The sequence below is a fragment of the Struthio camelus genome, chromosome Z, assembly GCF_040807025.1.
Source record: "Struthio camelus isolate bStrCam1 chromosome Z, bStrCam1.hap1, whole genome shotgun sequence".
NCBI classification, from domain to species: domain Eukaryota; kingdom Metazoa; phylum Chordata; class Aves; order Struthioniformes; family Struthionidae; genus Struthio; species Struthio camelus.
Window position 1 is genome coordinate 31,169,830 of NC_090982.1, and position 25,135 is coordinate 31,194,964.

At 40.4% G+C, this 25,135-nt stretch overlaps 2 protein-coding genes across 12 annotated transcripts; one reads left to right on the plus strand and one right to left on the minus strand.

Moving 5' to 3' along the window:
* Window positions 1–662: 662 nt before the first annotated feature.
* Window positions 663–19,119, minus strand: HNRNPK (heterogeneous nuclear ribonucleoprotein K). Of its 10 annotated transcripts, none has more exons than XM_068928821.1 (16): window positions 18,987–19,119; window positions 16,024–16,102; window positions 15,840–15,919; window positions 14,809–14,906; window positions 13,348–13,404; window positions 11,830–11,873; window positions 10,850–10,922; window positions 10,164–10,277; window positions 9,356–9,484; window positions 8,507–8,814; window positions 8,165–8,219; window positions 4,700–4,750; window positions 2,739–2,760; window positions 2,578–2,660; window positions 1,960–2,129; window positions 663–1,122 (listed from the first exon to the last, which is right to left on the minus strand). In XM_068928821.1, exons 3-16 carry the CDS (start codon window positions 15,886–15,888, stop codon window positions 1,092–1,094), a joined length of 1,284 nt encoding a protein of 427 aa, XP_068784922.1. In that variant the 5' UTR covers window positions 15,889–15,919; window positions 16,024–16,102; window positions 18,987–19,119; the 3' UTR covers window positions 663–1,091. The 10 variants fall into 10 exon arrangements, with proteins under 10 accessions (XP_068784922.1, XP_068784919.1, XP_068784918.1 ...); XM_068928818.1 differs by having other exon boundaries at window positions 663–1,183; XM_068928817.1 differs by having other exon boundaries at window positions 14,809–14,918.
* Window positions 18,829–24,943, plus strand: RMI1 (RecQ mediated genome instability 1). Of its 2 annotated transcripts, XM_068928812.1 has the most exons (3): window positions 19,188–19,258; window positions 19,542–19,823; window positions 20,426–24,943. In XM_068928812.1, exon 3 carries the CDS (start codon window positions 20,455–20,457, stop codon window positions 22,330–22,332), a length of 1,878 nt encoding a protein of 625 aa, XP_068784913.1. In that variant the 5' UTR covers window positions 19,188–19,258; window positions 19,542–19,823; window positions 20,426–20,454; the 3' UTR covers window positions 22,333–24,943. The 2 variants fall into 2 exon arrangements, with proteins under 2 accessions (XP_068784914.1, XP_068784913.1); XM_068928813.1 differs by lacking the exon at window positions 19,542–19,823 and having other exon boundaries at window positions 18,829–19,258.
* Window positions 24,944–25,135: the final 192 nt, after the last annotated feature.

Sequence of the window (25,135 nt, forward strand, 5' to 3'; positions counted from 1 at the left end):
TTAAAACTTATAAACTATAAATACAAATGCCAAGGTATTACATGAGATATCCAGAGGTATTATCTTTTTTAATTTCTCACAAATATTTCCTATGGAATTCAACACACAACAGGGAAACCAAACAAGTTTAAGTCTGTATACAATGAAAAACAAGTTACAGAGTTAGATACTGTCAATTTGCCAATTGATAAAAATTTCTACCTTATACAAATGAAAGCTCTGAAAACTAGAATTCAATTGTTAATGGTACGCCAACTGCCATTTGTAACTGTTATTTGCATTAAGCAAGCTGTCTAGAATTAAGTGTACTTTACCACTGTAACTCAGTGACATCACAAAGTTTTTAAATACTTTATTTATATACTGTCACCAATATATATATGTACTGCAAAAAGGGCCAAACACTTGCAAAAAAGTCAAATTTTACACAACGTCTGCAAGAATGTTTTTGCATTTTTTTCCCAAATAGCAAAGCTTAGCCATTGTTTTCACACTGTTTCTTTAATTTGCCAAGAACACTTAACTCCATCTTTATCAAGGAAGCAGAAGAGCAAGCTTAACAGCAACTTTCATTTATGCATCTTCTTGTAGGGCTGGGGGAAAATGGTGTATCCATTTTAGATACTACCTTATGCATATCTAAAAATAATGACCACCAAGAATAGGTTCACTAAATTTATTTAAAAATCATAAAACGTTTCTTACAAAAGAGCATTACATTCTGCACACTGCTCTCAAAGGATGCCAGGGACACGGGGACTACCAGTATTCTCCCCCCTTCAAAAAAAATACAGTGTACATAAAGCAGGATGTTCACAATAGTTACAGAAAACATTACAATTTACCACCAACAATGAACAAAAATAAAATCCACTCTCTCTGCTGCTGTTTCAAAATGTCAATGTTAGTCTCGCGCGCCCTTTCCCTCCCCCCAAATATTTGTAAGGAACTAAAACATTACATCTGGTGGACAGCAAAGATTCCACTACACCTCAAATGCAGAACACCTATGAAGCAGAGGAATGTTGGCTTTTTAAACAGAAGCAGATAAAAAAAAAAGGGTGCAGGACTCCTTCAGTTCTTCACTAGTCTTAGAAAAACTTTCCAGAATACTGCTTCACACTATAAAAAAGAAAAAATAATCTTGCATTAGAATCCTTCAACATCTGCATACTGCTTCACACTATAAAAGAAAAAGAAAAAAGCATGTATTAGAATGATTGACCATACATCTTGCATCAACATTCACAATGACATTCTTACACATTAAATTACAAACTCCTAAAACATTTAAAAGTAAATTATTTTAAAATATAATGGCTAATAATTATAGGTATATAATGATTTTAAGCACGTTTAAATATTAGTAGTCTAAAGCCAAACATTCAAGTTAAACATTAAAAACTGCTATGATAGCCAACATGTTAATAAAGCAAAATAAATCTGAAGCTGTTAATATTTGGCAGAAAAGACAAAAGTAATGCCAGCAAGGTGTGAAATGCTGCATTTACAGCACCAATCGATTTCAACTTGTCCTGTAGAGGCATGGCCTGTGCCATATGGCAGACTGTGATTTGTTGTCAATTTAGTTATCTAAAAACAACAAAATCACTAGTCTTCCACACAGAACTAGACCAACGTCCACTGAAATCTTCTACATTTTCTACAGGCTCTATGTAATTTATTACAAGTAGTTTTTTGCAGCAGTTTTCACCAGAGAAATGAGAGGACTGCTCGGTTAAGGCGTCTTCCGGCAAGATTAGTTTTTGAGGGCGTCTTCATTTTAGTTAGAATGGAAGAATAGAAGAGAATCAAGGCAGAACTACCAACTGGAGAAGTTAGGTTCAAATAGTTACTTAAAAACCTGCCTTCTAGAAACTACATCATAGAGAATACGAGCTTTAGAATGTAGTAGGGAAGAAAGTCAGTTTAACATTCGTGCAATAAGCTTCAACTTGCCTGTTCTGCAGTAAATACTGTGCATTCTGTATCTGGTCCTGCGTTCCCGTAATAGTTATTATCCGATCTTCTGAGCCTTCTAATGGTTCATCAATTTTGATTGAAGCTCCTGACTCGTGACGTATTTGTTTGATTCTCTGGCCTCCCTTTCCAATAATAGATCCAGCCAACTAGGGGAGAAAACAAAGCACCCATTTTTTGATACAACTTTCTCTGTAAAAGCAGTTACAGACATCACAGTAGTGTTCAAGAAGCTTCCATGAATTTATTTTTAAGAATCTCAATGGAAGCTTACTCAAAACAGCCTCTGCAATACTTAATTGTATAAACACAGGTGGTATAAAGTTGGAAGAACCAGCTGCTGGTTTGCATAAAACAAGCTACATCGACCATCTCTATTATTCAATATTAACAATTAATGCAACGGTTCAGTGTGTCACTAAAGTCACAAAATAAACAGCCTGAAGAACAGACTTTTGGTGATTTAGAAATACTTGTTTTATATTAAAAGTAACTGTCAAACAACCCAAATACTTATGATTTACTCATGTAGTCTGAGAAAAGGCTGATTAAAAAAAAAAAAATCTCAAAACCAGCAGGCAAATCAACTTTACTTACATCTTTGGGAATCGTTACTTGTGTTGTGATGATGGGTCCACCAAGATCTCCGTATGAACCACGCCCCCCTGCATAAGAATAGTCTGATTTAAACGTATGCATCAAGCCCTTTAATGACTAAGTAACAAAGTGCATGTAAAAATTCCATAGAAAAAACTTACCATATCCAGAGCCACCCTCAAACTACAAGAGAAAGAGAGAGAGAGAGAAACAAAAAAATACCCTTAAATAGTGAAACAGCCATGCTTCATTAACATGTTTTCATCGTTAAGTACCATACTGTTAACTTTAAGCCTATTTTAGGCAAATACTCCAAACTCTAAACCATCTTTTTATAAATACAGAAGTGTCAAAGGCACACTGGGGGGAGAGGACAGACCAGAAACAAACTGTGTGGGGGGAAATCTCATGGATCGCTCATTCTGTGCTGTCAAAGCCTCTAGGAGTAAGGCATCTAATAAAATTAAGGATCCAGCCATACCAGTTTATCAAGCTACCCTACTGATTCAGCAGCTGCTAGACAGCTCTTGACACTGACCTACCCCTGACCCTCAGACTGAGCCGTCGTTCAAATCAGAAGATTAGAGTTCAGCTTTATTACTACGACCCGTATAGCTCAGAAGAGATGAAAACCTCAGTTTTGGGTCAAAAAGTTTGCCTGTAAATTGTCAGCCCTCCTACTTCGTCCATATCTTGATGGAAAATCAAGTCAACTCCAGGAATACCTTCGTAAGCTCAACTTCTCCATAGAGATTATGCTACCATCCTTCTTTGTATTTTACAAGGGGCAATCACGACATGAATTACTGCCATTCTGCTAAAACGACCATACACCAAATCCAAATCACTGCAATGCAGCACTCCTAGCTGCTTTTATTTTTAGAATTTGTAGACCGATACTTGATATATCAAGTGCTTAATTTGATCTAATGCCTTCTAAATGCACAAAACCCCATTTTTATGACTTCCTATGTTATACAATAGATGCGCACACTTCTCCAAAATTCAGCGTAAACATAATCACTGAACTACAGAAATGCAGGAACTTGTGTGAATTACTTGCCTGCAGAAATTCTAATGCAAATTCTCCCTCCCCGCACCAAAAAGCCCAACCTAAACTACCTTCTATCTTTTTGGAACGACATCAAAGTGGAAGCTATTCAGACCAAAGTGTTCAGCTGATCATCTGTTTCTAAGCAACCTATATTGTGTAATCATGTTGCTTAGCAATAGAGATTGTAATACAGCATAATAGAACATGCAGTGGAGTGCGAAACACAGGAGAATGAAGGGCACTGCTTAGGACTTAATTCAGAGGCTGATCAGAGCTGCGTATTTTATACAAGCACACAATTATTTCTGCTGATGTTTTTGCAGAGGATCTCTTTTGGGGTTTATCTGCTTCAATGAACATTCTTTTCCTTCATTTCCTGGCTCTCCCCCCCAGGCTACAGGGCAGCAAGTGAACTTGACAGCAGATGACTAAAGTAATTACAGCTACTGTGTTTATATGTAAGCTAGAAACTGAAGTTTAATATTTGGCAGTACTTTGTCATCTTCTACATAGCATAAACATTCGACTACCCTCTTCACCCTTTCCTTCCTAAAATCCCCTAGGAGTAAGGAATTTGAAAAACACAAATTGGTCCAATCAAGTACAGTACTTTCAAATATAGACATAAGTTATGTAGATTAGTTTCTCCACAACCGTAAACAACAAACCTATTTTTAAAGTTCCTTGTTCAAAACACAAGAAAACACAACATGAAGAAGTTAACGCAAAACACGTATCCTAAATATATGCACCACCAATGCTATCAAAAGGAGTTATGATGACGGTTACAATTTAGAACATCAAAATGCGGTACATGAGGCAAAACAGAAAAGCTCCTCTCCTTCGGCCGTACTGCTGCGTACTTCCTTGCTGCGCAGGACACTTTTAGGACATAAAGTGCCAATACTCTGATTCAGAAGGACAGCTTTATGGATTTTCAATAGCTGCAAGTTGTCGCTCACTAAAGTCAAGCTCAAGTAATTCCAGTTATTACTAAAACAATTCAAGTAAGTTATTTTCTCACCATCAGCTACTAAACCAGTCAAATAAAACAATGAACACACTCACCAATTCTGGTGGCTGCATGTCATCGCAGGCATCCACATGGCACTGCATCATCTTCCAGGCACAACATGACATGAGGAAAAGAGGCAATGAATCCAAATTAAGTCCATCTCAAGGAGGCTTACAAGTAACTTTGCATTGCAAGCAAACATATACATATACATATACAGAGAAACATTTTCCTTAACATCTAATCTACTACAGAGATATAATATAGACCGCTAGACCAGAGACAAGATTTGCTCCCTCTTACTTTTACTGTAAGAGTACTCTAACTGGTCACATTTATTTCTTCTCTCTTTCTGTGATGTAAAGAGACAATCCTCCTGCAAACAGTGTCAGGCAAATAAGGGGAGGGCAAAGTTCAATTTTTTTTTCTTCCTTCAAAGACCTTTAAGTGCTACTGCTGTACCATTTACCAAAAGATATGACCCATAGGTATCAAAACCCTTTATTTCTCTCTTTTTTAAAAAACATTTAGAAAGACTAAAACAAGTCATTATCTCTACGTCAGCAGCAGATCAAGTAGGAAGGACATAGCTTCTCATGTTTTATTAGTTCATTTCCATATACCTCATGTAGCCCAGAACTAGGTAACAATCTACATCTAATTATATTAACAATCTAATTACATTAAAAAGTGATAAACAGATTTCTTTCCTTCAAAATCCTAAAACAAATGCTGAAAAAAGTCAGTAGACAACTTAAAAACATAATTTGTAGAATCCACTTTAAGTTACTATTAAGGCAGAGGCCTCCGCAGGATTAAAAATAAATGCAAAACACAGAACATGATTAGCACACTAAAATGTTAAACGTCATTGGTAGTCTATAGACTCAGTTGTGCTAGCTACTACTGGTACTAAAACGGAAACCAAATGAAACACTGGCTTAACCGGGCAACAAACAAGCACTAACAAGAATTATATTAACTTTTACATCTAATGAAAGAAGATGCATGTCATTCTAACTGATGGTAGTAAATTCTTGTTATAACTTTCTCAACTCTAGTCTAGAAGAATAACATTTTGTCGGTTTCTTCCAGTATTTAGACTGATAAATACAAGAGTTGACAAATTTTTCTGTTACTGATTTCTTATATGCTTTCTAATGTCAAATCTCCTAAATATGAAGTACGTTCTATATTCTTTAGTGTGCATATCTCTTGTTGAAGTCTTTATACACAAGGATTCATATGTGCACACACATATATGTTAAAAATATAAAGAACTAGGAAGCATTTGAATAAGTAAAGACAGATTAGAAGTCTGAATGTATACTCCCCTCTTTAAGTAACTTTTCTAATTTACTTCTCAATTAACTCTAATTTAAAAATACTTTGAAAACATTAGGAATTGGCCACTTTTTCAAAAAAAAAAAAAGTAAATGGATTTTTATGCTTGTTTCTTTATGCGTGTGTTCATATATCTGAACACTCCCATGCCAAAGGGTATTTAAGATATAGCAGGAACAGAGTCAGGTTTTCTCAACTATCAAATATTCTTTATGGTCCGCAGGCATTTGATCTGGAGTAGTTACAGCCTGAAATACAAAGTTCTGTAATAGAGAAAGAGTGTATAGGTGTGTCTCTCTTCTAGGAAATAGAAGATTCAGAAGAAGAGATTATAAACTAAGTGAACTCTTGTAACTAGCAGTGCCCAGTTACAACTGTAAACCAGACGAAGAGACAAACATTTTGCTATGTGGCCAACATTAAAAAACAAAAAACTTCCTTTTTGTCCATGTAATTCAAACAATGTTTCCCTCCCATCTTAAAATTTACAAGGCTGTCAATATTGTTGCATCTCAAATTCCGTAAAATTCAAGGTTCAGCATCTTCAGTCTTCAACTACTGAATCTCACTGCCTCTAGTGGAAAGGAAAACTAGCAGGCAGTGAGGATTTCTGCACATTCAACATCTAAAACCTTGATCTTGGTCTGAGTGAGGATCTTTTCTTGTTTTTTAATACATCTACACAAAATGCATTATGTTTTGCTAGAGAATGTTTGCTATATGAAACGAATGGCAACAACTGGAAGACCTTCTGTTTCTGGCATTGCACTTCCAGGTGCAGCCTCACAACCCACGTGAGAACTTCTCACCTGCTTATACAACTGAAGATACTAGGATTATGGCTAACTAAAACTGCAAATTAAATACAATCTATGTTAGGAAGCAGTCCTCAGTTTAGGTAGGCTATGAAACTCAGGTATAACACATCCAAAGCCAAGAGCAATTCCACTGTAACGACAAAATAAAATTGCTTATTGGAACATAGAGAATTGGCAACGATGATTACACTTACTTGTGGAAACTCCAGTCAAGAAAGTCAAGATCAACTCGACAAAAAGTCACGTTAAAAAGAGTCCAAAAGGATTGTAATTTTAAAGTATGAGTCTTTCCTTCCAATGTTTCTGACAAGCTTATAGTGCCCAATGTTGACATTCCTGTAATATCTACTAATAGCCAGTAAGTTTTCCTCCCAGAGAGAGAAAAAGCGCAAGGCTGTTTAGGTAGTTCAGTTCACAGCTCCTCTCCACGCCTTTCTTTTCCATCCACAAAAAAAAGTATGTCTTGTCTGATCTCTTATTTTAAGTAAAGTGCCAAACAGAGCTGGAGAACTGAAGAAGATTTTTACTCCAGACTGCTAACTTCCTGATGCCTATGATTCCTATTCCCAGGAAAACAGGGTCTAGTACAACAGCAGATAACCAGTGGAAAAATGTATTTCAGAGTATACAGTGGAAAAGTACCTTTAAGCTTCCATATCTTAAAAAAATTATCTTTCTCAGCAACAGTTAGTTGCGACATGGTTGCATATATCCAATTGCATCAACTTAACAGTGGCCCTGCCTCCAAAACAGCTGGAATCACAGTAGATTTTTTTTGCAGACACAGAAATCAGCAAAATAGGCAAGAACTGGTTTGAAAAAGCAATAATATGTCAGACCAACTGGAGATCTACAAAGATACGATTCAAGTTTCCTAACCGGTACGTTAAGAGTGCTTGCCTGAATCAAAGACTGACTTGCTACTAGAATTTAAGAGGACTGTTCCGATGCGTTTTCTTGATACGAAAGCGTCCCAATTCCTATTTCTGACTTCACAAAAATAAAACAAAAAAACAAAACGAAACATACACACAACCCTAAAAGGTCAGTGCAATTAAATCCGCACAGTAGAGCAGTCTAACTTTCTATACCATTGTTAACGGCAGGAGGAAAAGATGACACTGGAGCAGACTATACCCCAGATACCCTTCACACCCTAAATGACTTTTCATACTCCAAACATTCCTCATCAGGAAGGACTCCTTGTATTTTTTATAGGCAAAACGTTTTGATAATATCAAAATTTATCAGAGGCGTGCATGTCCAATATTTAAATATACAGACTCAAATTTCTTCAGACATTCAAAGTCCTAACTGCGTTCACTAAATAAAACAACATGAATTTTAAATTCCTACCATTCCATCATAACGGTCTCCAGGTCTGCCCCGTCGGTCGTAAGACATAAGATCTCTAAAACGAGAAAAGCAGCAGCCCGTGACTTGTGTTGTAACCTAGCTTGCATACGCCGATTCAAACTTTCACATTCGTCCTTTACACAAAACTCAGAAATTGACTGCTTTATCCAAGTTTTAACTCACATTACAGAAAAGTTAAAGAACTATCAACTATAGTTCTGCTAACTGCTACTCTACAGCAAGTAATTCAATTCAAATACTTTTTAAAATAGACTGGTGCAACAGACGTGATTCAGCAAACTCTACTTGAGTTTCGCACAACGTATTTATGCAACAACTCACCCGCCACGAGGAGGTGGAGGAGGAGGAAGAGGAAGATTACGAGCTCTGCTGCCACCTCTGCCCCCACGACCTGGGGGAGGTGGTGGAGGTCCTCTGCGAGGGCTCATATCATCATAGTCTCTTCTTGATGGAGGCATAGGTCGTCCACCACGACCAGGTGGCATTCGATCAAAACCTCCTCTTCCACGCATTGGAAAGCCTACAGGACGTCCCCTTCTATCATCAAACATCATTGTGAAGCCGCCGTAGTCATATGTTTCATCATAGAAATTGGGATCGTAAGGCTGGGCCCGTCCTTTAATTGGAGACTAAAACAATCAAAACAAAAACAAACAATCCCCTCCCTGGGTTAGCACTGACTGTTAACAGTCAGCACATTTCACTGAATTAATAAAGTAAACATAAAAATGTGAATTTATACATTCTGAACACATTACAATTTCAATTTAACAAAACCAGTTAGAACAGCTGTCACTTTATGCAGTAGGGATGGTAATGTGCTCCCTATGATTATCACTACGATAGCGAAACACCTGTTAATGATCAATGGCATTTGAATTTGCACCTCTTCCTCTCCAATTTTAATTTCTCGTCTTAACGATACGCAAAGCACAAACAGCAGCTCACTTGTACCAAAAACAGCTTCCCCCTCCCATAGCGTGCCTCCCAATTCCAGAAAAAAGGAATAATTTCAATGGCTGCTAACAGTCCAACACACCTTTTCATGCAAAAGTAAGAGGTACCAAACGCAAAATAAACATGGAGATATATAATTTTCCATCCAAATCACCCCTTAACTTCCATGAAGGCCAATGAAAGAAGGGAATAAACTTAGTTAACACACGTTACCTCAGAGATAAGATCCAGAATAATCTTGATACATTCCACAACTCTATCCGGTTTTCCACCGATAAGCACCACTCTGTCAGTGGAATGAGGACAACACTCTTGGAAGAGCTTAATGGTGGTCTGAGTGTTCTGTTGAAGAAAAAGCCCAAGGTTTTCAAATACAACTATTTTAAACAACTTTATAAACTTACTGACAACAAGAAGGGTAGTAGACCTTAAAACACCTTTAAAGAAACAATTAAACTAGACTATTCAGCTTCCAGCATTTTAAGTGCACACTTGCTTCTGAGTTCTCATAACAAAAAGATAATCCAACCTTCTAGATTCATAGAGATCACTAGCTTTTCAGAACATAACCTTATTCCTCCACTGATGCAAAATGATCGTCTTCAAAGAGGTGGAACAATTTTGCCCTTTTATAGAAAAATTCAAACATCTACTAAATTATCAAGTTAGGAGTTCATGGAGCATATGTCCACGCTAAACGATTTTTATCTCTTCCACACCAGTACACCTAGTCTATCCAGTAGTTCATCCCCAAGAGAGTGATGAATGCTGTTTTAATTAAATGAAATAAAATCTCTCCTTTATACATATTGCTAATATTCCTAAAAGCTTCGTGAGAAGTCCTAGACTCTATCACCAACAGCCACTTTATTTCTGAGGGTTTGCAACACCGAAAGCATATATTAAGCATGTTCTGACGGAACTATTGCACAGAAGATACTGGCACTCGCTGCTTATGAACACAGAACGCCAAGCTGTTTATACAACAGAAGCCAAATCTAAGAAGAACAGGAAACAGTACCTCTCTGAGTTCTTTGATTTTAGCACCCTTGACACCAATAATTCCTCCTGCCAGACTTTGGTGAATTAGAAGTCTTAATTCGCAGTCAAAGTCGCTGCCTTTGTAGTGTTGATACTGTAAGATTCATGCAAATAAAGAATATTACTCCCAGAAAATATTTAAAATACTAATTTTGTTTTTTTCCCCCAAACACCATGCTATGATCTAATTTGTTGCTGAACTGTAATTCTGTATTTGCTATGACAGAATCACAACTACTTAGGCACCTTGCCTCAATGTGAGGTAATGTCAAATTAGTTTTCCTCATTCTTTTCATTACACTGAGTAATTTTCTATACAAATGTAAGGAGATATCAAACAGTGCAACATAACTTTCTTACAAAGCCCAGGCAGGATGCCAATTACAGTAGAGCTACATCAAACTGGGGCCTAAATAAGTCAGGAGACCAGTGTTTTGAAGGGGAGGAGACGGTTCCAAACGTTAATTTAGTAAGCAGAGACTGTCTCCATCCTCTACAAAAAACAGAATACCAACACAATTCGCGAGCTTCAGGCCTGCTTTAAAAAAAAAGGAAAGGTTGTTTTTATTTTCTGATATAATAAAACAACAACACATCATCTCGAATCATTTTGTTTTAAAAGCTAAACTTGTACCTCTGAAGAAGAAGCAAACCTAAAAGACGTACCTCTTCTAAAGTAGGGATAATCTTCTTCAAGATTTCTCCAATTGTCTCTATATCTGCACTTATACTCAAGATGCTGTCAGAGGCCATAAGTGCCAGATAATATGGAGAAGGTGGAAAAGAAGAAGTGGAAGTAAGTTTTGTATTCCCAATCACGCACAAAATTCTAACAAGATTTACTACACAGAAGAACTTACAATTAATATTCCCCATTTAAAGTAAACCTGTTAACTGAATTTACAACACATGCATCTTTGTTTATGCCCAATATATATGCATGATAACTTTAAGATTAGGTAGGTCTTGCAGAGAGAGAGAAAGAGAAAGAGAGAATGGGCTTTGGAAGGGCTCAGATTAAGTGGGCAAGAAATTGACGCAGAACTGAAAGTAGAAGTGAATATTAATGTTCCCCGCCACCACTAATTTAGGATACCCTCGCTATTACATTGGTAAAACTGGCACACCTTCTCGTAGAAAAAGTAGGGATATGCAAGTGGTGAACATTATATTTGGAGTAAAGTTATGAGACCAGTTAGAAATTAGATTACTAATGGACTCTGCAAGAAAACAAATACAAATGCAAGACAAAAAAAAGACAACACAAATGAGAAGTGAAGAAAAGTGAACCAGAGAGTTAGCATTTCATCAGAAATAATTATGAACAGGCAATGTCGGGGGGAGCAAGGTGGGCCACAAAGACAGAGCGAGAGACTATTTTGAAACAATTTGATTTACAATGCAGCGAATATGCAACACTTGAAGCTGTGCTCCTTCCATTGAAATAAAATTAGTGGATTGTTCGGGTGGGCAACTCACGTAAAAGTTCAGTGACAAAAAGACTTAATGGGGAAAATAAGACAGAAAACTTGAAAAAACAATACACCGTCTATAAGGGGATACTATTTAATTATATAAAAGGCAGGTAATAAAATACATTTCTCTCTTTCTAATCAGGCAGTGAGGCATAAACTGTTGGGACATACCGCTCGGGGCCACTGCTGTCTGGGACTGAAACACTGGCATTGTACTGCATTGGTCATTGGCGTTCGTGGATGTTGGCATTGGGCATGGGCATTCAATCGGAAGTTGTCAAGTATGGTACCCGTTTGGCAACGAGCACATTTTTGGGCATAGCCAACCAGGGTTTTCACATGGGCGTTCAGGGGCGGATGGGCCAACGTCATGGTGGGCAACGCAGGGGCAAGTCGATCCAGTACATGGGCAACGGAGATATATGGCCAAAAAAACAAGGAGAGGGAAGAGGGGGAAAAGCAATAAATTTTAATTTAATACAAACTATACTCATTACTCTCAATTAATGAAACAAGCTTAAGTTGTTCTGAAGACTAACACAATAACGGATTGCTACACCGACTGTGGCTTAACAGTATGGACCTTAAAAATGAGTTACTTGATCTGACTAAACTACTTTTTACTTTTAACATACGATGTTTCAGTAGCAGGCTGGCTCATGAGGGTAGACACAAAACCTGTCGAGATCCATATGACTAAAACCTTGGGCAAATCGGGAAAGTTCCAGACCCATCTATAATATCTGGACTTAGGTGATTTATTTATTAAAAAAAAAAAAAAAAAAAAAAAAAAAAGACAAAAACCACTAGCTGCCAAAGTTAGTGAGCGCATGTATGATTCCTGATCACTTCAACTTAATCCTCAATTCTGGCCGCTATAGTTTATGAACTTAGTTGGAACTGATTGTGCAATGATATATTACCAAATATTGTGTTGAACACAGTCTTGCTTGAAAAATTGCTGGAATTGTAGCTGATGTTAAGTACAGGAGTGTAAACAAATGGAATTTAAGAAGCGTTGCCAAGTTTTATAAATACATAACATTAACGCTGAACATGTGTCTAATCACAAGAGTCAACCCACTATAAAATGTGAATAGGTAAATAAATCATGATCATTTAAAAATGCTTCCAATTAACATAACAGAATGTTTCTTTACTGTTCTATACTCATATCTAAATCATGCAACCTTAACGTTAATGTTTTTGTTCTTCACGTGCAAGCTGCTGAAGAAAGAACAGATGGACAGTTTTGTTTGTTTGTTTTTTTTAAAGGAAGTTAAAGAATTCCTCTATCACTGGTTTAAGCCAGCCACCTGCAATGGTTTCAGCAGTACTACAACTGATTCACACATATGGGAAATGGTATAATTAAGGGTTTCAAGCTTTGTCAATATTTCTAATTAAGATGTTAACTCACTTGAAGTGTGTAATTTAGTGGATTCCTTTTAGAAAGGAAAGAGGTTTAATACAAGCCTCTCCTCTCACATGACTCAAGCTGGGTTTAAACTACAATACAAACTGAAAAACGAAGTTATCTACTCTAACAATTATTACGAATGGCTTGTAACTAGACTACTGATGTCTAGAGTTGAATTCCTCAATTTCTAGAAATGCACGCAATCAAGTTTTCAACGTAGCGCTCTGAAAGAATTGGTGTTAAATTAGTTCAAACTCATATATACTCACGTCTGTACGAAGTGCCTTAATATTTTTTCCACCTTTTCCAATCACTGCTCCAGCATTCTGGAAAATAGTTTTCAAGAGTTATGTTATGCCAACACAGCACTGTCTATGTTTCTGAACTGCACACTAAGAATGATTTATCTATTTCTGCATTATCTCCTGCAATGCACTGTGCCAGGGGGAGAGGGAGCGTTTTGCTTTTGAAAGCTTCACATTAAACTAAATGATAAACTGACATAGTTTGTCCATGAAAAAAAGGCCAAAACAGCTCTTGCTACTGAACATAGGAAAGAGAAATATATTCAATTTTTCAGCTTGTATTATTTCAATTCCAAATTTAAGTTGCTAGGCAATTCTGTCTGTGTTAAAACAATCTCATCGTCAGAATATGACTCTTTGAAAAAACTATCTTATGGGATTCCACAGGTTATGTAGGTCAATGATTTATCACTTTCTTTTTTTTTTTTTTGGTTGAACGTTTTGCAAACTTCGTTTTCCCACTCTGAAAGCTTCCTGATAATTTCAAGCACTGCGTCTGGCTTATAGCTATGTGTTTCAACTGACCTCAGACCAGTATGGTCTGAAAAAGCTAAGGCCAATATAAACGGTTGCTAATCTCAAGTTTACAAAATCAACAGGAGCAAACTGGCAGATATTCAAGAACAGTAATTACAAAAGTACATTTTTACCAGGTTATTTCAAGGACTACCTGCTAAACTGTGCCTTTTTAAATGCAGTCCATACATGATTCTAACAGCATATGAACATTTTGCAACATTCCGCATAACTTGACCACTGGTCAGAAATACTACGCAGAGTTAAGGCAACGCTCTCCATCCCAACACAAAAGAGTGAATGACTTTAGACAGAGAAAAACCAAGTTCATCAGTAACAACTAGAAACACTGGAACAGGTTCATAAATAGCTATTTTACTGTGATAATTTAAACTAGTCTATGAAGCTATTGCAATCCCTTAAATATTACTCCCAGTTTTCTTCCATTTGATATACACAAATGGATTTATTAATCTGGTAGGAAGAATTAACAACATCTAGGAAAAGTTCTCATCTTACTTCTCACATTCAATTTACAATCATTAGTTGGTCATTCTCTAAACTGCTTGCTTGCCAGAGATTTTTAGTACACAATTGCTCCCCTCAAAAGACAATCCTCTACTCAAACCTAAGAGAAATAGCCTATAATCGCTGTTGCTCTATTTTTTCAGTAATTTTTTTTAAATTAAGAAGTCCCATAGTCCTCTAAAGATTTATCCTTGGAGGAAAAAAAAAATTTAGACAATGCCATTGCAAGACACTTCCACCATTAATGGACAAGCAAATATTCCTACGGCATTCTATTAAATAAAATACATGCTCTTTCTAAACATACACCCCAAAACACACTGTCACCACTGTCTTAAACAATGCCCTAAGCAATATCAGAGTGATATTGAAAAAGTATACTTTGCTCTGAAGCAGGATGCGTAATTCAACCATCTCATCTGTATTCCGAGATCTTTTGAAGGCCTGCTCTTCTTCCATATCTTCTGCAGGACGTTTGCCTGTAGACAGGTCCATAGGGGGAAAACATAAACATTTATTTAACTTTCTAAGTCATAATAAAACGGAAGGCACATCAAGCTTACGCGCTACATTCCTAAAAAAGCGTTATTTCCTATTAGCTCAATAGTAATTTTTGAGATCTACTCTGAGATTCTACAGTACAGAAACAGGTTTTTTTACTTCATGAGCCTGCAAATCAACTAACTACTGACAAATCCTTTTAAAAATCTATGAACTATAATTTTAATGAGAATTTTGCACAGTTAGTCAGTGACGAGTTTACAACACGCTGTTTAAGGCAGTGCAGTATCACCTATCTAGTATTTCTTTTACTATTTACAGTTGGGAAAAAACTTTCCAGCCAAAAAGCTCAAAAGTAGTTTGCCCAATACTGAAATACTGGTGGAATAACAGGAAAGCTGAATTTCAAATACTGTTTTGAAAAACTGGCAAGAATCACCTTAATACCAATGCCTTTACTTCCTCACTAATTATGCCCAAAAGGCTTTTAAATGAAGTTAGTATTTAGAGATACTTCACATATATGTACTCCTGCAGTGTAATAACTGCAATAAATAAAATGCAGTAATGCTTGACAGTAATTCTTCCATTATGACACTCTCCAAACAAGTACTGAGTATTTAGCTGTCAATATTTTCAAATCCTCAGCTGTTAATTTTCAGCTACTTACGCCATGTCTAAAATATCCCCAAAGAAAAACTATGCATTCATGAAACAAAAGCATGTATAACTACATGGGATAATTAAAAGTTGTAAGATTAAAAGTAAAATGTAAAACTAGTGCTGAAATAATCATATTTGACGCAGTTAAATCACTAAAAACATATTTAGAAACAATTAAAAATATATTTAGAAAAAATAAGATTTAGAATGGTCATTTCCAAAAACAAATAGTCCTTTAAAAAACTTACCATTTGTCTCTGTGTTGGTAAAGGTCTCCTCCTGTTGTTCAGTCTCCATTACCCTTTATTCTTAGGTGGGCAGATAAAACCTGTTGCAGAAAAAAAAAGCTACTACATGTATTTTGTGAAAAAGCAAAATGTGCATCATAGTAAAGGGAAAAAGCAGAATGAAATGTCTGCTTCTAGAACCTACCGGTATTATATATCCTTGCAGAACAAAACTCAAGGGTTCTGGGCGGGATCAAAGCCGAACAGCCTATTGCTTCAGGAGCCTATGAAAACAGCATATATCAGTTGTGGCTCTGCTCACTTACAGCTCTGGTTCACACTATAGCAGAAAAGAGGGATTTGTTCCAAGTTTGTGCTGCAAAGCTTTTTTTTTTTTTTTTTTTAAATATAAAAGAGAAAACGTAAAGAGGCCACATACATCGGTAAGATGAGAAATAACAGTCAAACTTACAATTAAACAACTACAGTTTGAATTATTCTGGGCTACTTAAGTTTTCAGATATTTGCTAGTTTCAAACATTCACATTTACTGAAAAAGATTTTCAGATACTTAAAGCAGGCAAGTATCCAGTTCCTACTACAGCATGTTATATAATGCATGTTTTGGATTTCCTTTTTACGAGGTACTGTTTCAATCTGTTCCTATTGTTTAAGCAGTTTGGACTACAAAAGTCCAATTATGATAATCACCAGCATTAATTTTATAAATTTTGTATCAGTTTACTAACAGATATTTTAGTAGACCTCACAACAGCTGAACAAAAGACAAATTACATACAAGCCACCTAGCCACACTTTAGAACCTCAAAAGCAACTGAACTTCCTTTTGATTCTGTGGAACGGGCATCTCAGTCCTAATTGTTTTAAGTCCATCCGAGGATACTTGTAAGTCATATTAGAATTCCAGGTAGAACTAACCAGCAGATTACTCTCTTCAAACACATTTCTACAGACAATACAGCCAAACAAAGAATGCTAGTTTCCCTCCACTTTGAATTTTATTGCTTCGAGTTCCATGGCCTGAACAAAATGTTGCAAATCCAAGAACAAAAAATGAGGTACATTCAACTTTTTAAATATCCTCTGAAACAGCTGTTAATTAACAGTTGCTCTGTTCGTGCAGGCTAACAGCGGGCACTGCCGGTAGGCATGCACCCTCCTACAGCCAACCACTGCTGTGTGACTGCCTTCCCAGCACGCACTGGTATTTCGAGGCACCCGATGTGAGCTAAGGGACACGCACTGCCCTAACGGCAGCCAAGTGTCGAACAGACTTTGCCAAAAGGTATGATGATAGGGGGAAGGGGTTCACAAGGTTCAAACGGCTAGCTCTTCTGGATCCCGGTTATTCTATTTCCAACCTTCCTAATAAGCTTAGAGCTGCGCAGAAAGAAACGTAATATACTATACTGGGCTTACATCCCCTTCAAATCCCCCTTAGTCATATGTACTTAAGGCGCTCTCCGTTAGTTACCGTGCTTTGCTGCGTAAATCGAGTTTACGGGCTTGACTAACGCAACCGTTTTAGAAGCCCCGAAAAGCTAAAGCCGCCATGGAAGGAGCGACGCAGCACCAGCGCCCAGAGACACGAGGAAAGGGCTAGGAGATGCCGGCGCGTCCCCCGCTCCGCTCCCTCAGGGGCGCAGCGGCCCTCCCCGCCCGCCCGGGCCGCCTCCCTCTCCGCAAGCCGCGCCACAGGCCGCCGCTCGGCCCTGCCCCTGGCGTGGCTCCCGCCGCAGCCCCCCCGCGCCAGCTGCCCGGCCCGGCGGCGCTCCGCGGCGCAGCCCGCTGCGGGCGGGCGGGCGGGGAGGGGGGGAAGCGGCGTTACATAACCCGCAGCCGAGGCGAGCCGCGGCTCCCCTGCCCGACGGCGGGGATCAGCAGAAATGGCGGCCGCTGTAATGGCGCCTGCCCGCTGCTAGGCGGAGCCGGGAGCGGAAAAGCCGCCACCACCACGCGGTCACAAGGAGATTTACCCCGCTCTGCCCGCGGAGACACAAAGGCGGCCCCGGCGGCCCTGCCGCCCGGGAGCCCCAGCGCGGTGGGCCGAGCGGAACGGCCCCGCCGCCAGAGGGGCTCCGCCGCCGCCATGCCCCCCGCAGGCAACAGGCCCCGCCGCGGCGCCTGCCGGCTCGGCCTCGCAGCTCGCCTCCGCACAGGCCGCAGCCCGGAGCGCCCGCCCTCCCTTCCTCCGGCCATAATTCCCCACAACTCGCCCCGGGCACCGAGTTACCAGGGCGGGGGCACCAAGGCGGCGCCCGCTCCCCCGCCCAACATGCGCAGCCGCTGGCACTGCCGGCCTCCGCCACGCCGCCCTGCCCGCTCCGGCGGCGGGCAGCGACACCCACCGCCCTGCCCGCCCTCCCCCCCAGCACGGGCGGCGCCCCTCCGGCCCGCAGGCCGCCCCACGTCGCTCCGCAGTAGCTGAGGAAGCGGCACCCAAGCCCTTACCCTCTCCACGCAGCCGTGCCCGTACCTACCCGTTTCTGCCGCCGCCCCGCCGGCAGGAAGGGGCTCTGTCCCACCGCTCTCCCTGCGGAAGCCCGCGGACGTGCCGGGCCGCGGCGGCGGCTCCCAGGAAGCTGGAGCCCCGCGGCAGCGGCCGAGCAGGCCCGCCGCTGCGCCGAGAGGGGCGCGATGGCAGCTCCGCTCCGCTCGCCCCGGGGCAGCCAGGCCTGAGCCGGGCCTCCTTCCGCTCCTCCGCCGCTGGTCGTCGTCGCCGCCGCTCCCCCCTCCCCGGCCGCGCACCGATCCCTCCTTCGCCTCCGCCCGCTGCGTCTCCTCGCGGACGCGCAGGCCGCGCTTACCTGCGCCCGCCGCCGGCCCCACCGCGTATGCGAGAGAAAGGGGAGCAGCCCCCACCGCCAACGCGCACAGCCACCAGCGCCGCCCGCCGATTGGCCCGGCCGCCTCCCCCCAGTCAGAGTCCTCCGCCGCCCCGTTGGCGGAGGCAGCTGCCCATCAGGGCGGCGGGGGCGGACCCCGCTTTGCCCCGCCCTCCGTGTGGGCCACGGCCAGCCAGGCCCGGGCACCGCGAGGAAAGGAGAGGAGACGAGAAGAGCGCGATCCGCCCCGCCCCGCGCCGGCCCGGCCCGGCTCGGCTCGCCCCGGTGGTCTTTTTGTGTTTTGTTTTTGCCTTTTTTTTACCTGCCAGGCAGGAGCCGCGAGGAGAGCGGCGGTGGAGACGGCTAAGGGGAGCGAGAGCGGCCTCGGTCGTGCGGAGAGAAAATGGCGTCTGCGAAAACTCCGCCTTGCGCGCGCCGGCGGGGCGGAGCTCTCGCGAGGCTTAAAGGCGCGCGTCGCCCCGCGCCTCCGATTGGTCGTTGGGGCGCGCGGGGTTTTTGGGGGCTGCGCGCCTAGGGCACCGCCACCCCCGCCCGGCCATGGCAGCCGGGGCCGCCTGGCCCGTAGCGCCCAGGGTAAGTGCGGGGCGGCGCGGCGCGGCGCGGGGCGGCCGCCCGCCCGCCCGCCGGCGGCGGCGCGGGGGGAGCCGGGGCGGCGGCGGCGCCCCCGACGGGAAACCGCGTCGGGAGAGGCGGGGCAGGCCGCCTCTTACCTGACGGGAGGCCCCCGGGCTTCGGCCTGTCGATGAGTAAACAGATGCGTTACTTCAGCTGGAAGAAATTGTATAGTTGCGCTTTTTTTAACTGGAGGAGCATTTGAGAGAACTTTAAGAAGGCTATAGATTTTTTTTTTCCTTAGCTGCAGGTTTTCACGGCAGAAGGCCGGGCGTGCGTTTCTTAAGTATTCTTACAGTATCTTTTTCAGCGTGGTTTTGTGGAGAAATCGAGCTCCTTGAGAGTTTTTGGCCCTTCACCTTAAGAGTGATAAACAAGTTCCAAGCACAGTTACACACCTTAAATGTGCTTGGGCACTTCAAAGCTAATAGCAGGCTAGAGTTTGTTAACCACTGATGTTCCTGAGGTGACAACTGCCAGAGTTTCGTAGTACTGCAGTCAAAGACGCACTGGCTTGGCTCTCCAGGTAAAGCTGATATTTCCTGCTACCATTCTCTTCTCGATCCCAAAGACTTCATCTAGTTATGGTGTAAAAGTCGCCTCTGTGGTACCAACGCTCACAATTTGTATTGTAAATGAGGCCTCCCACTTCTGCTCATAGCAGTGCTAATGATTTAGGACAAATACTTAAGACGGTCAAATGCTAAAGTAGAGTTACTGTTAACAGCAGCACCGACTGCTTGTCAAGAGGAGAAAGTTTTTTTTTTTTTTTGGTCTCATTTCTTTCCAACCACAGCAAAATGATTTTTCTTGTATGCTTCCAATTAAAACAACAGAAAAGATGAAGCCGTCAAGAGGGGCTGCTCGTAGAAGTGTCAGTACTTTCCTGATACTCCGTGATGAGAAAACTGCATAGGGTGTTTATGCTGATTGGAGTTTACTTGCTTAAATGTTGGAAATGCATGTTTATTTTTAGCATTCCAGTTCTATGGAATTGCTTCTGCTTTGTCACATTTAGAATGACTGAACTGAATTGAGAGCAAATTTCTGTATAATGCCAGTGAAAGACGTGTCGTAACTTTAGCAAGTGTCAGAAGAGTAAACGTGTCTTTTTGGGTTTTCTTCTAGGGAACTCACTTTTTTTAACTTGAAAGAAAATGTCTTCATCTAACATTGCAGCAAGAGCGGAAACTTGGCTTTCATCCACATGGCATGTTAAAGTTCCTTTGACATGGCTGGAAGCATGTATTAATTGGATCCAGGAAGAAAATAATGGCAGTAACTTAAGTCAAGCTCAGATTAACAGACAGGTGTTTGAGCAATGGCTTCTTACAGATCTAAGAGATTTGGAATATCCCATTTTGCCTGATTGCATTTTGGATGCCCCCAAAGGAGAATTGTCTGGCTTCTACTCAATACAGATTGATTCTCTAGTTGATGTTAGTCAGCCAGCTTATTCCCAGTTGCAGAAGCTAAGAGGAGAAAGTACTGTAAATGAAGAAGTAACAGCCAACACTCAGGTGTTCCAAAAGCCCTGGGAAGCAAAGCCTACTCGAATGCTGATGCTGCAGCTAACTGATGGGGTACATCAAATTCAGGGCATGGAATATCAACCTGTCCCTGTCCTGCATAGTAATCTTCCTCCAGGAACAAAAGTCACTGTACAGGGTAATGTAGCATATCGTCTTGGTGTCCTTTTGCTTAAACCAGAAAATGTAAAATTGTTGGGGGGTGAAGTGGATGCTCTTCTAGAGGAGTATAGTCAGGAAAGAGTCCTTGCTAGATTAATTGGAGAGGCTGAGAATCCTAGTCCTGTTGGACGAACGGATCACGAACAAATTGTTCCAAGGCCTGTAGACGAATTGGTGCAAACTCTAGGCCCTTCAGATGAAGAGCTTTTAGCCAGTCTTGAGGAAAACAGTGAATTTACTTTTAACAATGAAACACCTTCAGAGAGTGGGTATTGCAGTAGAAGCAACAATTTTACCACAACCTCAGGTTCACTCAATGGAAATGTTTTACAACAACAGCTTGGAAGTCCTTTTCCTCAATCAGATGAACAAATTTCACGTCCTGTGGAATATGCGGATGGCTTTTTAAATGATTTTCCTTTGGAAGATGACTTGCTTCTAGAAGAAGAGATCCAAAGAGAGCTGGAAGAAGTGCCACCAGTGGTCGGGAACAGAAACATAGGTTTAGTTACTGAGAGACTTCCACATGTGGCTAGAAGCTCATGGGACTCATATTTGAATGGCCCTTACGAAACAAATGATAAGAACGAGAGAGAGAAACTTGTAGACGCTACCAGCAAGCAGAAGACTTTTGGAAGAAGAGTATCTACTGGAGGTGAAAATAGTACAAGTAACTCTTCACAGCACAATAGTGCACGTCAGACCAACAGTTCTGCAGATTTCTCTTTGTATAATGCTCCTGAAGAAAGCTACAATGATAAAGATCTTGCTGAGAGCAGACATAAATCCCAGAACACTTCTCACAGCAGGCTGCTGAACAGTGAGCCAGTATGTTTTTCAGAAGCTGACGCAGAGGCAGATCAGCAGAAGCATGATATACAAACCTTTCGTGGCAAAGCAGTACAGGTGCATGATCTTGATTTAGATTCTCCACCTTTCACATACATTTCTGTTCTCCTTTCGAAAAAACCAGAAACTGTTACAATTCTGAAACTCAAATGTTTTATTGTAACTCTTACTGGAAAGCTCACAAGCAATAATGGGTCCTGGGGTATAAAGGCAAAAATTTCTGATGGTTCAGCTTATCTAGAAGTAGATTTTGCAGATGATATTCTGACAAGTTTGATTGGATTTTCAGTGCCTGAAATGAATATATTGAAAAAAGATCCTACTTCACATGCGAAGCTTAAGGATGGTTTAGAAAAATGTCAAAGACACCTAATAGATCTCTGTTGTCTGATGACTATAGAGTTTAATCCTTTTCAGTCTAAAGCCACTGTATTAATTCTGCAGGATGCTGATGCAAGGCACCTAGAAGAATTAAAGAAACGTTTGTATAAATAATGTCTGAAAACTTGTAGAATGTGGATTAGGAAACTTCTCAGTCAAACTTTCCCCTAGGGGACTGTTGAAAATTTAATTAAAAGTTCAGTGATGCGTCTTTTCTCTCAGGAAAAATAGTGGGAAAGTGAGAGGAGGGGATGACCTGTGGGGGGAGGAATTTAGTAGTTTATTTCCTATGGTGATCGCGTTTAAATAAACTTCAAACCTGTTTGACTTAAGAAATTCATGTTTATTCTGTAAAATCCTCCATGTTCTTGACTGGTGATCTGGAGTAGCAGATGTTGTTAGGAAATGGATAAGGAAGAGAAGGTTAGCTCATTCTTACACTTCAAAGGATTATTACTAACCTGATTTTTAAAAGGTAGTTATTGGAGACTGTCAGTCTCTTCTCAGAGAAAAGCGATTACACAACGAATTATTGTTTAGATGCAAAGTCACTTCTGACTATGCCAACGTGAACATTTATATGCGTAATTAGTGTGCAAGAACCTGAAGTGAAAGATCATCTTTAAATATTCAGGTGAGAAAAAAAATTATATACTTAAATAGGCTAAAAATATATGCACTTGTTTTTAAAAAAAAAAAACAAACCTTCAAAATATTTTAAATTCCTTTATTAATGGAAAAGAATGATTGTAACATGGGGAATCTATTTTTGTCTTGTTAAAGTTAATCATTACTAATAGTTTTGAAACCACAGCCACCCTTATTAATTAGCTTTATAGTATTTATTAGTCTGATCTCTTCACAGTGTAGTCATACGCTTGTGCTGCATCTATGTTGTACCTGTATGCCTATATTGGCTTTAGATTTGTTTGGTTTTTTTTTATTTCTGCTTTTAGAATATGTTTTTTTTAAAGTTAATTAAAGTTTAAATGAAAACTTTTTGGTGGAAGCTCTGTAGTCCCTTTCAAAGGAAAATATACACCTCATTGTGCATGTCGCGTATTAGAAATGGACTGCTTGTTTTTTCCTTTCTTCCTTTACTCTCTGCTTTGTTTTTTTGAAAACAATAGGAATCTTCCTGTCAGGGTAGAGGATGAATGACAAGAGAATTCTGTGCAATATTGATATAACTTGCTAAGAATGTAAAATTGGTAGCTGAAAGAGGGATTTTTCCAATTGGACTGACAATGTCTTTTTTTTTGGTAGCCGCCTCCTTCTCTAGATAATGGTTGCTAGGCCATCCTTTGAGACTCAAATTATCTCTAGTTTTTCCTAAATCACTTGAAGTAGGGTAAAAATGTAAGAAAGTAAATCTCTTTAACAGGAAATACAGCTCAATGTAAGCACCTAGTGCAGTGTTGTGGAAACCTCTTCATTTTTTGTATTATGAGTTATGGAAATAGCTTAATTTCCTTCGAAGTGTTGGGTTTACCCTGAAAAAAGGTGAAGAGACCTTAAAGTTTCAGCCAGACTAACAGTACGTGGTTTTTATTCTACTTGTGTAAAGCAAGAGTGATGTCATTCAAACCATTTAAACTGAATCAAGTAACTGTTATCTCTGTCTCATCTGATCAAGTCACACCTGCCCCTCTTTTTTTTGAATCTGTATTAAGGATTAGTCATCTCTGCTAAGAGAAGTTCATGCTTCGCTGTCCTTTACCTTAAAGGCACTGTGTAATTTTTTTCTGACTTTTCCTTCTCCCCCTCCCGCCATTGTCCTTGTCTTCATTTTTAGTGTTCTTCCTGGAAGGCTACTGCTGTACATGTTCTCAAGCACAAGCAACATAAATCTCAATACTGTCAAGCTGTTTAGTGCTTGACCTTGCACTGTAAATACTTAAGTTTAATTTTCTGGCATATAATGATGCCTACAGAATTAATGAGAAGTATTACATAATTTTGTAACTTTCAGACAGGAAAAAGAAAGAAAGGAAGTGATTTTGAGAACACACCCTCAGGTGAGGGCAGCATGTCAAATGCTGCCCAAATTCAAGACATTGATTCATGCTTAATTTACTTCATGTGCTCTCAAAACCAAGATCTCTATTACTAGTCCTAGCAGTTTTGCTCTGTTTTTATGTATATTACCTCTATGTGCTAGGCGGCGGTACACGTCTCAGTCTTTCAAAAAATCAAGAGTTCTTATTATGGGCCAAATTCAGGGAACAAGCTGCATGCTTCAAAGACTCTGGAAATGATCGGGAACAGTGTATGAACATGCTTCTGCTAGGGAGTGCAACAGAGTTCCTGTGAAAGCTACTGAAGCCAATTGGCATGGCAGCCCTGAGTTACATGTAGCCCTCTAGCAGGAAAGCAGTTACTGCTCTTCCCTTCTTCATGGTTTTTCACACGTCTACTTTTTATTGCTAACCTTTTTTTTTTCAGCTGTCAATAGACTTCTACAACTGCAGTGTGTTTGTCTCTCTATTCAAATTCAGAAGCTGTGTTCTTCAGGAATGTTTTCACATTAATGGAAAAACAGCTGCATTTCTTCATTACTGGTTACAATGGAAACTTCTACCTAATTCACTTTTAGAGTAAGAAACCTCTGATGTTCTCACGTAAAGTCTTGGATGATATTAATGTAAATGATGAAAGTTTACTCTTGCTGCCTTTTTCAGCTGTTAGAGAAACCGAAAGCAATAAACTGGTTTTGGCTGTGTCAGTTATCTGCATCAGAAGATCTCATTTAAATCCTATGTCACTAAGGCAAGTAGCAGAAGGAAGAAAATTCTGTGAGAAACTTAATTGTGCCCTGCTTCTTTTAAGGGTATTCACTCAGACTATAGAGCAAGGCAGTGGCTAGACCAAAGAATGTGGCAGGGTTCCAAATAAACAAGGCTGACAAGAACAGCTT

Coding starts and splice junctions, on each gene's coding strand:
- RMI1 (XM_068928813.1), top strand. CDS start 20,455: ATGTCTTCATCTAACATTGCAGCAAGAGCGGAAACTTGGCTTTCATCC.
- HNRNPK (XM_068928814.1), bottom strand. CDS start 15,888: ATGGAGACTGAACAACAGGAGGAGACCTTTACCAACACAGAGACAAAT. Junction 10,278..10,849: donor TTATCCCTACTTTAGAAGAG/GTACGTCTTTTA, acceptor TGAATCTTACAG/TATCAACACTACAAAGGCAG. Junction 1,184..1,959: donor CAGTATTTACTGCAGAACAG/GCAAGTTGAAGC, acceptor TTTCTTTTATAG/TGTGAAGCAGTATGCAGATG.